The sequence below is a fragment of the Chlorocebus sabaeus genome, chromosome 2 (assembly GCF_047675955.1).
Source record: "Chlorocebus sabaeus isolate Y175 chromosome 2, mChlSab1.0.hap1, whole genome shotgun sequence".
NCBI classification, from domain to species: domain Eukaryota; kingdom Metazoa; phylum Chordata; class Mammalia; order Primates; family Cercopithecidae; genus Chlorocebus; species Chlorocebus sabaeus.
The window spans coordinates 5742094-5758379 of record NC_132905.1 but is presented as its reverse complement, the minus strand read 5'-3'; the positions used below and the strand labels follow the sequence as shown (position 1 = coordinate 5758379).

Sequence of the window (16286 nt, the reverse complement as noted above, 5' to 3'; positions counted from 1 at the left end):
ATTTTGGTTTCTAAAGCATTGATTTAATGTGTGAGCTGACAATTCAATCAAGAAAATAGATTTTTAAGAAAACTTCTCCACTGTCTTTATTCTTGAGTTCATGTTTATTTAAGAGCTCACTCTCTTTGAATATCTGTTAGTGTGGTTATCTTTCATTTTTTAGGGAGGGGGCAACTTTAAAAAAAAATCACCATACGATAATTATGATGAAAGCATTATTGACACAGTGAGCATTTTTAATACCTTCAACCTATATATAAGCAGCACAGATTTAGAATGATATCAGATCCAGGTTTTGAAGTAGGTGTCTGTTTACAGGAAATGCAGCAGAATCAGAGTACAATGACCTCTGAGGAAGTCTCCTGTTCATGCAGCATACATTTTTACTGTGTTTGTGGCACTGTTCTAGTTCGGAGGATCTGGTGATGAACAGGATAGACACCCCGCCCCCGCCCCTCCCCCCACTTCATGTGGAAACAGGAAAGGAACAACAAAATATGTCCTATGCAGAAGATGAAAAGGGTGTAATGCTGGAACGGGAGCAGCAGTCGTCTCGGTATTTATTCACCCAGAGCCTGGATATGCATACAGTTGGTGCATGGAGGAAGAATACAGCCATTGTGTGAAGTAGATGGAAGCATGGCATGGCTATTTGTTCATTCAGCAAATATATTTATTGAGCGTCTGTTCTGTGCCTGCAAGTGTTCTAGGTGCTGATGATCAGTAATGAACAAGAGGGACGAAAAAGTCTGTGTTGGTGGAGTTTCCATTCTAGAAGGGAAGATTGATTTACATAAACAAGAAAAGAAATAACGTGGGGATTGGTGCACTGCAGATGGGTATGGACAGCAGAAAGCAATAGGATACTTTTTAATGAAAATAGGCTGTCAAAGGGTAAAATTTAAAGATATTAATAAGATACCCAACAGATTTTACTTTAGAGTGTCTGTGTCCCTCCATTTTAGTGTATTTTTCCCACATACAGTCTTCTGTATTGAAACCTCAAGCACACTTTTATTGTCTTAACAAAATCCATCAAAAGTCACAGGCTTCTGGAGACAGATTATTACCTTCCCAGAAGGTAATCTTTTTAGAGCTGAAATGAAATATGGTAACTGGTTTTTTGGAGAGGCTGTGAAAAGGAGAGATACTGTACCTAATTTGTGTTTTCAAGAGTATAAAATAATACAGCTTTTTTTATGCAGAGTGAAAAAAACTGTTGTGAAGCTATTAACTCTAAACTTATATCTAGAAAGCTGAGACCTGATAGATTATATATAAAATTGGTATATAACTTATTTAGTAACATATAGGTTGAGTTTCAAAGTATTGTAGCTACATCAGAAGATAAATTACAAAGGAAGGATATGTATTTGTGAAACCAGAATTTCATGAACTCTAGAAGAGGAGCAATCATTTTGCACAACAAAGAATCTTTATTCATATATATACACTCACACACACAATACAGATTTTCAAAATCTCAATAATATTTAATGTTAGAAATGTTAAGTGGGATACAACCGAAAGTGAATTAATATAAAAGACCAAATACTTTTTCCTCTTCCTTTTTTTAAAAAAAACATAGTTTAGAACAGTTTTAGGTTCACATGAAAACTGAGCAGAAAGTATGCACAGAGTTCTGATGTAGCTCCTACCCCACACATGCATAATAGCTCCCTCCACTGGCAACATCCTACACTGAGTGGCACATTGGTTACCATTGGTGAACCTACATTGACACGTCATTGTTAGCCAGAGTCCGTAGTCTGCATTAGTATTCATTTCTAGTGTTGTACATTCTGTGGGTTCTGACAGTGTATAATGACATGTATCCACCATTATAATATCAGAATAGTTTCACTATTCTAAAAATGCTCTATGCTCCTCCTGTTCTTTCCTCCCTTAAGTTCTATCAGCACCTTATTTTATTTTCTTATTTTTATTTTTTGAGACAGAGTCTTACTTCATCACCCAGGCTGGAGGGCAGTGGGGCGATCTTGGCTCACTGCAACCTTCACCTCCTGAGTTCAAACTATTCTCCTGCCTCAGCCCCCTGAGTCGCTGGGATTACAGATGTATGCCCCCACACCCAGCCAATTTTTGTAGTTAAAGATGGGGTTTCAACATATTGGCCAGGCTGTTCTCAAACTCCTGACCTCAAGTGATCCGTGCCCTCACTCAGCCTCCGAAAGTGCTGGATTACAGGCGTGAGCCACCACTCCTGGCCAACACCTTATCTTTTTATTGTCTCTGTAGTTTTGCCTTTTCCAGAATGTCATAGAGTAAAAATCATAGAGTATGCTACGTTTTCATACTGACTGCTTTCACTCAGGAATATGTATTTAAGGCTTCTCCGTGTCTTTTCATGGCTTTGATAGCTCATTTCTTTTTAGCACTGAGCACTATTTCAGTGTCTGGATATACCACAGTTTATTTTATCCACTCACAAAATGCTTCTGCATTTTGGCAGTTATGAATAAAGCTGCTATAAACATCCATGTGCAGGTTTTTGTGTGGATATAAGTTTTCCACTTACTTGGGTAAATACCAAGGAGGGTGATTGCTGGATTGTATGGTAAGAATATGTTTAGTTTTGTAAGAAACTGCTAAATGGTCTTTCAGAGTGGCTGTGCCCCATTTTTCATTCCTACCAGCAGTGAATGAGAGTTCCTGTTGTTCCATATCCTCACCAACACTTGGTATTGGTAGTATTTTAGAATTTGGCCATTCTAAAACCTAATAGTAAGAAAATGAACAAATGAGGCCGGGCGCGGTGGCTCAAGCCTGTAATCCCAGCACTTTGGGAGGCCGAGACGGGCGGATCACGAGGTCAGGAGATCGAGACCATCCTGGCTAACACGGTGAAACCCCGTCTCTACTAAAAAATACAAAAAAACTAGCCGGGCGAGGTGGCGGGCGTCTGTAGTCCCAGCTACTCGGGAGGCGAAGGCAGGAGAATGGCGTGAACCCGCGAGGCGGAGCTTGCTGTGAGCCGAGATCCGGCCACTGCACTCCAGCCTGGGTGACAGAGCGAGACTCCGTCTCAAAAAAAAAGAATTAAAAAAAAAAAAAAAAAAAAATGAACAAATGTGTAATAGTATCTCATTGGACGTCTTTTCTTTTTTTGTTTTTCTGAGATGGAGTCTTACTCGGTCGCCCAGGCTGAAGTGCAGTGGCACAATCTTGGCTCACTGCAACCTCTGCCTCCTGGGTTCAAGTGATCCTCCTGCCTCAGCCTCCCCAGTAGCTGGGACTACAGACATGGGCCACCACACTTGGCTAATTTTTGTATTTTCAGTAGAGACAGGGTTTCACCGTGTTAGCCAAGCTGGTCTTGAATTCCTGACCTCAGCTGATCCACCCGCCTCAGCCTCCTGATTACAGGCGTGAGCCACCGCACCTGACCAGACATCTTTTCATATGTTTATTTGCTCTCTGTAGATTTTTGGTGAGGTGGCTGTTCAGATCTTTTGCCTGTTTTATTTTATTTTATTTTATGTTATTTTACTTTTTTTTTTTTTTTTTTGAGACGGAGTCTCTTTGGTTCTGTCGCCCAGGCTGGAGTGCAGTGGCGTGATCTCAGCACATTGGAAGCTCTGCCTCCTGGGTTCACACCATTCTTCTGCCTCAGCTTCGTGAGTAGCTGGGACTACTCAGCCCGTCCCCACGCCCAGCTAGTTTTTTGTATTTTTAGTAGAGACGGGGTTTCACCGTGTTAGCCAGGATGGTCTTGATCTCCTGACCTCGTGATCTGCCTGCCATGGCCTCCAAAAGTGCTAGGATTACAGGCGTGAGCCACCGTACCTGGTCTTCATTTTCATATTATTGAGTTTTAAGAGTTCTATGTATATTTTGGTTGACAGTATTTTATTTGGGTATGTTTTTAGCAAATATTTTCTCCTGGCTTGTGGCTTGTTTGTCTTCTGCAGAACAGATGTTTTTATTTTTAATGAAGTCTAGCTTATCAGTTATTTTTTTCATGGATTTTGTCTTGGTGTTGTAAGTAGAGTCACCTCCAAATCCAAGGCCATCTAGATTTTATTCTGTCATCGTCTAGGAATTTTATAGTTTGGTGTCTAAATATATTTTAGCCTTTATTTTCTCATAGAATTGCTCAGTTAAAAGTAAAATTGTGGCTGGGTGCAGTGGCTCACACCTCTAATCCCAGCATTTTGGGATGCCAAGATGGGTGGATCACTGGAAATCAGGAGTTTGAGACCACCCTAGCCAATGTAGTAAAACCCCGTCTCTATTAAAAATACAACAATTAGCCAGGTGTGGTGGCATGTGCCTGTGGTCCCAGCTACTTGGGAGGTTGAGGCATGAGAATCGCTTGAACCCGGGAGGTGGAGGTTGCAGTGAACCGAGATGTGCCACTGTACTCCAGCCTGGGTGACAGAGCGAGACTCTGTCTCAAAAAAAAAAAAAAAAAAAGGTAAACTTGTATATTTACTCCTTAAAAACATCTGTCTTGCCATTTAGTAGATAGGATGTTATGCAGTTCTTGAGGTAATACACAGATAGGTAAGGCCTAGATTGAATTTTCAGTTCATTGGGAATTTTCATTGTTACTTTTTATAATTTGATGGGACATGAACTTTTAAATTATTCTTTTGTAAAGGTAGTATTTACATTTCCTGAAAGGAAGGATTTTAATTTTTCTTCCATGGGTCTTGAATGAATAATTACAGAAAAGCATTTAAATCATATGTAGATCAGGAGACTGTTTAAAGATTTAATGGAATACTTTTCCCACAAAATGCTCTTAGGTTCCTGACAAGTTTATTCAGCCATTTTTTAATGACATTTTCAATACCTGGAACCTGACCTCTTAATGTTGTTCTGGAATGTGACTGTCTTCTTTGACCTTTAAACCAGAACTTTGTACATCTTAAGGCCCAATTTTTGTAACTAAGAGTAAAAAGCAACTATTTCTTCTTTCACTTTTAATGGTATGCAAGTTTTTGCTGGTATTGTAGTATTTGCCTTCTAAAACAGGTCAATTCTAGCCCCTCTTGCTGTCTTACTCTTATTTCCTTAAACACAATTTAAAATGACAAAAATCCAAGCACAGTGGGTCCTGGGGGAAGGTAGGGGAAATAAATTATACTATGTTTAGCTTTATCTAAATACATTTTAGAGCATGTCAAGGAATTGATTTTCAGTTAGTGCTGTTTCATAAGCATCTTCAGCGAACTCACACAAATGTTCACAGGTGAGTATATGCATAATCTAGGATGTAAAGGGCGTTGTTTACATTATTAAAAAAGAGTAACAGTTTCCAAGAGTATTGCCAATTTCTCCCAAATTCATGTTTTTTCACTTTTTTAACCTCCCATTTCACATTTTAGATGCTTAGTTCCTAGTTTTGCAGACATTATCTGAAATAAGGAATAGAAGATTAAAAATGATTTGAAGTATATACTGTGGTTCTAGAGACACATCATTTTTTTTATCTCTAAAAAGGAAAAATTCTAAGTTTAGAAGGAGATTTCATTTGTAAAATTGACTCTGTACTTTATAAGTGGTGTTTAAATTCATTGGTGATAAATATGCATGTTGGTATAGTAAAATCCCATTTTTTACATAATGCTTTAATGGAAATGGCAGTTTTGTGAAATGAAAGTAACTAGTAAAAATCTGAATGATGCTCATAAGCTTTTACATGATTTTTATTGAGGGTTTTGTGTATGCTAATCCGTTAATACAGGGGAAAAGGAGAACACTAGCATAGTTTATTTCCTATAATTATTCAAATTGAATATAATTTATTTTCAATAAAATTCTTGGAGTAAATTGACCAGAGTAGGGAGAGGAAGGTTGGCCTGTTCTTACAAACTATCTTGATTTTTACCTATGGGACTTTGTTGTTTTACCAATGATGTTGTTTCATTGCATATATTTTCAGTATAGTTCCCTCCAGATTTTTACAAATAAAAGCCCGTGAAAGGCCAAGAAATCCCAAGCATGTAAAGACCTAGTATTGCGGAGGGAGAAATCTGGGATGTTTATTTTATCCTGTTTATTATTACAGATATTGCTTGTCTTTTAACAATTTAGACTTCCTTTTATGTGATTTATGTAAGTTGAAGCACCATTAAGATTGCTGTGTAACAGCAATTAATTGTGATGCAATGGATTAACCTGGGGAAATTTTTAAAAACAGTTAAATATTTACATTTACATTTGGCTTGTTTTTGTAGAGTACTTTGAAGAAGAGGTCAGTGTAAGAAATAAACAAATACTTAAATTTGGGATCCTCACACCCCAACTTCATAAGGGGGAGAGGAGGGAAGGAAGAGACTAGAAACTGAATTGGAAACTAGCAAGTATTCTGGATTTAATCACAGTGGAATCTTGCCAGCATCCTGGTTTTCTGCTCTCACTATACTTCAAACCATTTTAGAAAAAAAGATCTATGTATTTTTGGATGTTTTGGGGGCCATTATGAATTCTTGGCATTCTGCTCTGAAGATACTTCCATGTTTTTGAGGCAGAATCTTGTTGAAACTAGTCACTTTAACCTTTGATTAAGCTTTGATTTAGAACGCTTTGTGGCCTGAGAGTTTCTGAATCACATTCAAACTGTCGTTGAGTACCTGTCTCCCTAGGCTTTATATTTGAAAGCTCACCCTAATTTCAGGTGTCTCTTTATGTCGTGCACATTTTTGTCCACTTTTTTCTCCCTTCCCCCAGTGTTGCGGTGCTGCTGTGCTTCTGTGGAGTTCTTCTGAGTTGCAGTTTTTAGATGAGGGTCAGGGAGTGCATGTACATGGTGATTTGCTTGTGCCCTCATAGGTTTGTGTGTCCTTTATGCCTGTCTGTGTGTGTGTTTTATTGCTGCTTTGACCCTAGAAAATCAGAGCTTGCATAGCTAGTCTTTTTCCCCCTACTCTGTGAGTGCTGAAGTGATCCCTTCCTTAAGCAAGCAGAGAGACTTACTAGGAGGACAGCTTTTTCTCCATCTTTATTATGAGTCAGACTGCCTGTGTTGGAGAGTGGAAAAGGGTAGTCACGGAGAGTGCTGCCTCTATAATCTCCCCAGCACTGCTTCAGCACCAAGTGTCCTGTTTCTCCCTTTATGCCAAGAACTTGATGCAAGGATGGAGCAGCGTCAGCATCTGGCTCTCCCTTACTGTAGCTGAAAATCCTTTTGGGCCACAGTTACCTGGCCTCCTTTGTACTCTTAGTTTTCAATGGGGAGCTGACTTAGAGTGTAGTGATAGAGTTGTTTGTGATAGAAAGGTAAGCAAATGGAGAAATTCTCATGGAGTGTTGCATCTGTGAAGATGTCACTGCTCGTGGAATGAGAATAGTGTTTGCAATAATAATTCACAAAACAATAGATGATGCAGTAGTATCGTCAGTTCTGCTGTAATGCATTCCTGGAATCACCACACTATACTGAATAGCTCAGTAAAAGCCACAGGGCTTATGAGGGAAGTGTGGTTAGGAGCACAGCACTCAAAGCCTTTGTTGGTGACGCATGCACAAAGATAGGGTGCTGGTAAAACCACAAATGCTACAGCAGGTATGGCATTTTTCTTGAAAAAGACCCAAAGTTTGTCTGTGGATATGGACATCAGAAGAGTTGTTTTCTTGAAGTAAGGAGGATTACCTGAAATCATATGGAAAGTTGTAATACCAGGTGTGGATAGGTGTGGCTCATTACCCACAAGGTGAACTGAGGTATCCCATAGGTGGTTGAGGTGTGTGTGTGCTTGTAAGTTTTCTGTATTTCTTTGCAGTTGGGTTCAGTGAGGAGCAGTTTTCTGTGTTCCCCTAGTGTTGATAGCAGACAAAATCACGCAGAAACAAATATGAAAATTGTTTATGCCCAGAATATCCCTCTAATATGCACATGAGTAATGTTGGATCAAATTTATGTTTTCAGAATAAGCCTCATAGCAGAACTGGCTGTCGTTTGATTTTGGGATTGAGTCCCATTTCCTTCCTTCCTTATCACTATTTTTGATTTCTTAATTTGTATTAAGGTAAGCCCATATCAGATTGATTTTTTTTTTTTTTCCATGCCCTGAGCATCTCAAGAGTAGAGACACCAGCCTGAGATTTTAATTTTGCTGGAGGTAATCCACACACAGGTGGTTTTCTTCTTGGTGAATATGTGGATTGAGACCTTTATTCCATGCAGCCATGGTGCTGGGGCTACAGAGATGGGTAAGGCATAATCCTTGTCGTTAGGAGCTTAGAGTCTCATTGAGAAGTTTTTCAGAACACACATTTGAATGACTTTGTTAGGTTAACATTACATATTTGTTTGTGAACACACAAGCACACACCCTTTCCCCACCTTCACTTCTGGTTTCCTTGCAAATGTAAAGACCAGAGTAAAGAACTTGCCTAGAGGAAACACAGAAATACTTATGTACAAGTGAAAAATATGTAAATTTGAAAAGGTGTTGAAAAGGACCTCAGTTTTTGTAGCCACCTGACTAATAAACACAGAGATCACATGTCCACCATAGAGGGGTAAATGCAGAAAAGCAACTTTCAGAGTAATAGGAATAGTATTATTTCATTATTTGTTAGCCCCCATCCCTTGTACATGTGTGCATGTATATTGTTTGTGTAAACATAGATGATGTGGAAAGATCTCCCATATTGTTAATATTAGTTATCTCAGGGGACAAAGGAAAGCTTATTCCTGTTTATACATCTTTTATTGTTTGGTTTAAGAAGCATGTTTTACTTTTTTAATTAAAAAAATCTAATAAAGTAGGAAGTGAATAAATAATAGTAATAAAAAGTATCTTCAGGCCACTGAGCCTGTTTGAACCCTCCCGGTAGCCTCAGTAGTTAATACTGTCTGTAATGTTTCAGGTGTGGACTGCCCAGCAGGACTCTGAACTTCTTGCTATAGCCTAAGGTGATACAAAGTTTTCTGTGGCAACACTATAATGTTGAGAGTTTCTGTGTTTATAGACCATTAACACCTCAAAGTCTTTCTTCTCTCTGCTCCTCTTGGCACATTGTGCTTTAGATAATCATTTTGGACCGAGTTTAGTCCTTTGTGCTCTCCCTGTTAGATTTCATATTGTTATTGTGGAAACCAGTATTTAGCATGGGTAAGAACTGGCCTTAGATGCAAGCCATCTGGTTACAGATCCTCACTACCACTATCATGAAAACTTGGACAAGTAACTTGTCCCCCCAAGCCTCAGTTTTCTCATTTACAAAACAGCAATTATCATAAAGTTGTGAGGGTTCAGTGAGATGCTGTATGTTAGAATACTTACACTAGGTACCTAGTGAAATAGTGGGAACATGGTAAATATTAGGCGTTACTGGTAGTACATTAACCTCAGCTCATCTCTTTCATCCATTGGCATGTTAATGAGATAATCGTGGATCTCAAATCTTCCCTTAACTGTATTTATAGCTTTCCTTTCCACAAACCTTCTCAACTTTCCTCACGAGACCCCCAATCAGTCTCTGTCTCATTCTACAGGTCCCTTCACTGATGTTGTCACCACCAACCTGAAGCTTGGCAATCCGACAGACCGAAATGTGTGTTTTAAGGTGAAGACTACAGCGCCACGTAGGTACTGTGTGAGGCCCAACAGTGGAATCATTGATGCAGGGGCCTCAATTAATGTATCTGGTAAGTCCGGAGATGAGGCCTGGAGGGTGGACTCAAAAGGCCCCTGGACAGTAGATTTTCTTAAAGTTTATTTGCAGTGTAGCAAAAGAAGAAGATAGACTTCTCTCCACCCACTCCCCCACCCCACCCCACAATCCTCCACCCCCTGATCAGAAAGCTGGGTCCCAGTCACCTGTTTTTCATAATTAATGCCTCCTTGTTTCAATGCTTACAGCCCCTTTGCACCTCAATAGTTAGAGCAAAACTGAAGTGATAACTTTAGACCTCACTTCAGAATGAGTTTTGTTTTCACTCCCTTGAAATTAAATCTGCCCTTTGGCAATAAATATAAAAGGGCTAAACAAACTTAATTTTACTTTGTGGGAGAAAGCTAAATGGAGTTATTTTCTTACTTAAGCTAAATGATTTCTGACATTAAGCTCATGCCATTTCCAATGATTGGCCACTGCACTTTACTGATTGTGGAACGCCAAGGGAGATGAGGGCTGAGGAAATTGGAATATACTCGAGGGTGTCAGTTTGGTGCATGTCTGATGGCTTTCCCTTCTGTCTGCGAGTGCATATATTTTCCAAAATCCAGCTTCTGAAAAGATGCTGGTAAGGTGCCCAAATTGAGAATTGGATTTCAGAGTTAAGGAGATGTCAGTGATGGGTTGGAGTTTAAATGCATTTTAGAAATGGAATAAACTTTCAGCTCATTAGAACTTCTCCAACCAAGAAGGAGCTATGGGGGAGTGTGTATTTATCCTGTAAATATCAGGTGACTCACTGTCACAGAGGCTTCTGCATCAATAGAAGCTACTGCTTGTTTGAAGTGAGTACCTCTCTGGCTTTTTCCATGATAGATTTTGATTGTGATACTTTTGGCTATTCATTTGACACCTAAAAAAAATGACTCACCTCTTCGGAAAGATATAAGGTGTTTCATTATCTGATCATTTCTGCAAACTCTTATTCCCTGCATCTGTTGGTCTCTCTCATTATGGTGCACCCATGCCAGCTCTCCCCCTGTGCTTCTCTGAGTCTGGAAGACCTGATCTGGACTCTCGAATCAGGTTATTATCTTGAAGTCAGGAGGGTGGAAGCTGGCATTGATTGAGTGACTTCTGTGTGCTGGACCTGCACATGTGCTATCTCATGTCATTTCTCTTACCTGCCCTGTGAGGGATGCGTTTTTACCTCCATTTTACTAAGAAGTAGACTGGTGGTCATAGGATCATGAAGCTAGCAAGTGACAGAGCCAAGATGTGGATCATTCTGACTGGCTCTGAAGCCCATGCTCTTTGAACTGCAGCGCAGCACTCTGGAGAAAGGAAGGGACTGGGATTTTGGCATTTCCATATCCTCTGGATCCGTATGGTTTAAATTTTTCTGTTGACGTCAAGGGCAGCTGAAATCTTTTATTCCCCTGTTTTATCTACTTTCCCCCCTCGATTTCCATGCCCGTATCAAATTTGAGCAAGTTTGTCAGTAGATGAAAATTACCAATTTTCACAGTAAGAACAGGGAACGCAGCATGGTTTTCTGAATAAAAGAATCTCAGTAGGTAGTTGTACAATGTTAGTGTGTTTTCTGATATAAAATATAAATATATATGGGTGGGTGTAGGTGTATGTCTTCATCTCTTTCTTTTTTTTTTCTTTTTTTAGACAGAATCTCACTTTGTTGCCCAGGCTGGAGTGCAGTGGCGCCATCTCAGCTCACTGCAACCTCCCAGATTGAAGCAATTCTCATGTCTCAGCCTCCCGAGTAGCTAGGCTTACAGGTGTGTGCCACCACACCTGGTAATTTGTGTATTTTTAGTAGAGACAAGGTTTCACCATGTTGGCTAGGCTGGCCTCAAACTCCTGACCTCATGTGATCCGCCCATCTCGGCCTCCCAAAATGCTGGGATTACATGCTTGTGTTGCTGCGCCTGGCATCTCTGTCTCTCTTTCAGGAAGATCCATTGTTTCCCCATCATAGGAATTTTTAAAAAGCAAAAGCAAACTCTGCCTTTGTTCTGATCTATGATTGCTTACACAAGGAAGACCAAGACTTTGTGGTTGTGGCCTTCCTTTGGCAGATGAAGTAAGGCATAGAGTGTGACATAGTCATCAAGGGTCACGTGGATGGTCATGGCAGCACTGCTATTTGAAGCTGGTGGCTTGGCTCCTGGTCCAGTGCTCTTTCTGTCATACTAAACTGCCTCAGTAGTGTTAGAGGATGACCCCACTTACGAATGAATATAAAAAGTACCATCATTCTCAAAGTTTAATGTATTTGGGGGAAAAAGTAGTTGAATAATAAAATGTCCATGTGTCTGTAGACTTTCTTCCTAGATGAGACAAGATCATATCTGCAACTTAGAAAAGGGTTCCTTTGTTATTATTTGGTATTTATCCCAGTGCTTGAGGGGAACCAAGGTGAAGCCAGATATCATTGCATTTCTAGGACAGCCTTGCAAGTCAGCAAAGGAGACCAGCCCCATTTGCTACAGTTGTATCGCTGAGGGACTACTGCATCATTTATTAGACGTGCATAGCTTGGGATAAAAAGCACTGCCTTTTTCCAGGAGTCCTCTTGGTATTAATACAGCTACATGATGACATCTTGGTGAGTCAGTAGAGTCCTCAGGAGGAGGAGGATACCAGTGGACAGGCAGTGCAGATTATCCAAAAGCCAGCCTGCCCTTTTCTCCGGATGTGCACATGGCCAAGCTTGGTTTTACCCACTCTCTTCAAAGATTAGTGGATTTGAGTCAGGAAACCTGAACAGGAAGACCAGTTATGCTGTTTAACCAGCTGGCTGAATTTTGACCAACCTATTAACCTTTCTAGGTTCTTGTTTTCTCACTTGTAAGGTAGGGAGAATAGTGTCTACTCTACAGAATGTTTACAAATACTGCAGAATCGACAGCATGGTATAAGAGTGGTACATTTGTACATTGTTCTTCTAGCTTTGACAAAAACCGGCTAGTTTTTGAAGAAGGTGGATTGCATAATACTTGAATTGACTGTTTAGAAATAAATCAACCCCTACATTTTGTTTATTTATGGACCTTTCCTAATTTTGAGAAGAAATTTGTATTTTCTCTTCCTTGTATAATATTCGTTTGTTTTATAGTGAAAAGTTGCCAGTACATTTTCAGATATAATCTTTAAAAAGGTGGCCACCAAATCAGCTTAAAATACTGCTAGCATTGCCCTGCCCACCACCCAGAGTGGGCAGGGCATACCTAAGAAGGACATGACCAGTGCGCTTTTCCCATTTCTGAAAACCCTTGGGATGCACTAGCTGTTCGGGAAGGCTATAAATCATTATTTTAAAGAGAGGAGGGACGGAGGGGGAAGGAAAGAAAGAGAGGAGGGAAGCAGGAAGGTGGGAAGGGAGGGAGGGTTGATGGTAATGATGTCTGCCCATGGAGCTGGCACCTGTGCTGGCCAGAGGGATCAAGGTTTTGAGGGCACACAGGTCCAGATTGTGACATGGAAAGCCAGATGTCTTTGAGACATACCCTGTGAAGCTCTTCTTACCTTTTCACATTACCCTCATATTCAAGGGACCTTACATTGTGCTTCAAAAGTTCAGGCTCTGACCTATCATGCTATTTTCTTCAAAACATGGCAGATCACGTATTGGGTCCTTAAAAAAACTCCCTTTTATAAACTTACGTGGTAAAGTAAGAGTAGACACAGGCATAACCTAAACTTTTTGTGTCAGTGGTTTATAATGTGTGGGCTTTACCAAAGAGTTGCTTTAAGATATGGCCCCCTGGACCTATGATTTGAATCCTTTTCTTTGTCCTTTCCATAGGTGCTTGTCTTATCTCATTTTTATTGTAGCCCCTTCTGGGGTTTGTGCTTGTTGGATGAGGCAGCATGGTAGGTAGGGGGTGCGAGGGGCTTTCTCTTTGCATTCACTGGCCCACAATGCTGTGGTTTTGGCCCCTTGCTCCATGATACATACTGTCAACTAGAGATGGTTTTGAATTATTTAATCTGGACCTCAGCAAAATAGGTACACTTAAATAAAGATCAGAGAACGGGACATTGGATATTTTTCCTCCTGAGATTTCAAATGTAAGGAATAAAGAACTTTTTGAATTAATGAATTGTTTTGAGGCAGTGGGGGATCTTCCCAGTTGTTCTAGCTTTACAAAATTAAATCTATTTTCTCAACTGTATGGTGGGAAAATATTTTTAAGGTACATAATTTCTGAAAATCTCTTTATGGTAAGCTGTTAGGTGGTTGTGGATTTTTTTTTTTTCTTTAGTGTTTCAGTTAATAATGAGGGAGTTTTCCATTAATATTCCAAACCATGTTTGCCAGCGGATACAGCAGGTGAAGTGGTAAAATTATGGGCCCATCAAAAATACTTACGCTTCCTGTAATATGATATTAAGTTTAATATTTTTATAACCTTCACTGAATTCTAATTTCACTAAAGTAGCAAGCATGCTTCCATTTGTAGTTCAATTATGTACATTGGTTGCCTGTGTACCAAGCAAATTAGAAATGCAAAATATCTGTGTGTGGAGGGGGCTTGGAAAGAGTCATTAAAGATACCAATATTTAGGTACGGATGTACTTTACTAAGTGTACCTTGGGAAGTGAAAATGAATTAAAGACAAACACAAAACTCCCAGTGTCTGAATCTGTATTTTAAATTAGAATTCAAAGGATTAAGGAGCAGTATTCATTCCTGACATACAGCCCTTTTCAGCACTCTTTTCAATCACATTTAAAGCATAAAGTTTTTCCAGTAAAATCCTCAGGACAGCCAGGTTCGATGGCTCATGCCTGTAATCCCAGCACTTTGGGAGGCTGAGGTGGGTGGATCACCTGAGGTTGGGAGTTTGAGACCAGCCTGACCAACATGGAGAAACCCCGTCTCTACTAAACATACAAAATTAGCTGGGCATGGTGGCACATGCCTGTAATCCCAGCTACTCAGGAAGGCTGAGGCAGGAGAATTGCTTGAACCCAGGAGGCGGAGGTTGCAGTGAGCCAATATCGTGCCATTGCACTCCAGCCTGGGCGACAAGAGGGAAACTCCATCTCAAAAAAAAAAAAAAAAACAACAAAAAAAACTCCTCAGGACAGAGCATGAACATCAGCAGCTCTTCTTGGATGGAAACATTGATCAGTTAATTTAAATGGATAGTATTGTGATTAATAATTAATCCTTTTAAGATTTCCCTGACTCGGTTTAATATAGCTGTTTGGTAGCCCTGGACCAGTCAACCGGGGTGCACCTTTCAGGTGATTAGCACTGGGGTATAAGCGCACAGAGCCCTTAGACAAAGAAGCCAAATATTTATCCATCAAGCACTGCTAGTGGGAGCTGCGTTTGGAGTGTTTGGGCTTCTTAACAGCAGCTTTCTTCTTAGTTTGATTGTTTACTTTGAAAGTCTCTGATAAGCGAAACTTTTTTATAAGTGGTTTCCATGAACCAGGCTTATTACTCTCAGATAACAACAACTCACATTCATACTTTAAAAGATGTCTTTAATCTTTTTCACCAGATGAAATTCTGGTTAAACAAAAAGTAGAAAAAAGAAAATTGCCAACAAAAATTCAGCTTAATTACGCTTTTAAGGGTTTTTACACATTTACTGTAATACTTAGCTTTTTAATGAAGAATTGTTACTTTTCTTGTGACTATGACATAGTTTATTCTTTACATTTTCAAATATCAAGATTGAGGGGACTTATACGTTTCGTCTACCTCGGTTAGCTGAAGGTAACGTCAACTATGTACAGCATAACTGAGAAGCAAAAAATAAGCAAAGTTTTAAGAAGCCAAAAGTGATTTTCTTTTTGCTCATTATGGGTCCTTGCATACTTACGCACTTGAGGGCTCTCCAGTCTTGAATGTTGTCTTGTTTATTCTTACCTTAGACTTACTGTTAACCCTGTCCTGGTTGCCAGCCCATCACAGATCAGAATAAAGGGAAAGGAGTAGAGAGGTGGCCACATTGAAAGTGGCCCATGTGACAGCACGTAGCAGACAGTGGACGTGCTGGGCAAGAACACCACAGAGAGCAAGTGCGGAGCGTTCAGAAATAACAGTGGGGAGCCGGAATTCCTTAAGCCTTGGGGAACTGTTCTCCATGTTTTAGGTGATCAACCCCAAGAGACACAGCTTGCAGATTTCACTAATATGGTATATAATGGGGGTTCATGTCACCACATAAGAGTAATCAGAAAAGGGGTATGTTGTATTCCGTTATAAATGTTAGAGGAGACTGAGAAGTATGTTGGATTTTTGAAGAAGATTTACATTTTAAAAGATATTTATAAAAAAGAGTGAATAAGCCTTGTTATTTGGCCAGTGCCTGTAGATAGCAGTCCTCATCTTCCACTGATACTGGAGAAAGGAGACCTCACTGTCAGCACATTTGTACTAGTCTCTGCACAAATAAATTAATCAGACTGTGAGGAGTTTGTTTTCTAAAACAGAATACACAAACTGGAAAATCCTGTAGAGAACACAAAGACTCTTCAGCGTTGACTGATTGATTAGTAAATGCAATTCATTATTTACTCGCTAGACTCAGAGTTCCATCCATGGACCCCTGAATAGGCAGAGGTCCACCAAGGTAGTCATGATCTCAACGTGTTGAGGACCCTAAAGGAAATGATAAATTTGCTCACAGTCTAAAATGTCCGATGACTT

The 16286-nt window shown here is 39.9% G+C and overlaps 1 protein-coding gene across 3 annotated transcripts in view; it reads left to right on the top strand.

Moving 5' to 3' along the window:
* Positions 1-16286, top strand: part of VAPB (VAMP associated protein B and C) — a 56096-nt gene that overhangs the window by 20211 nt on the left and 19599 nt on the right. For 2 of the 3 annotated variants that reach the window (XM_008012993.3, XM_008013004.3), the window contains exon 2: positions 9473-9625. The exons of the other annotated variant lie outside the window; for it this stretch is intronic. In XM_008012993.3, the coding sequence (XP_008011184.3) occupies positions 9473-9625 (153 nt within the window). The remainder of the gene's footprint in view (positions 1-9472; positions 9626-16286) is intronic. 3 annotated transcript variants of the gene reach the window in all.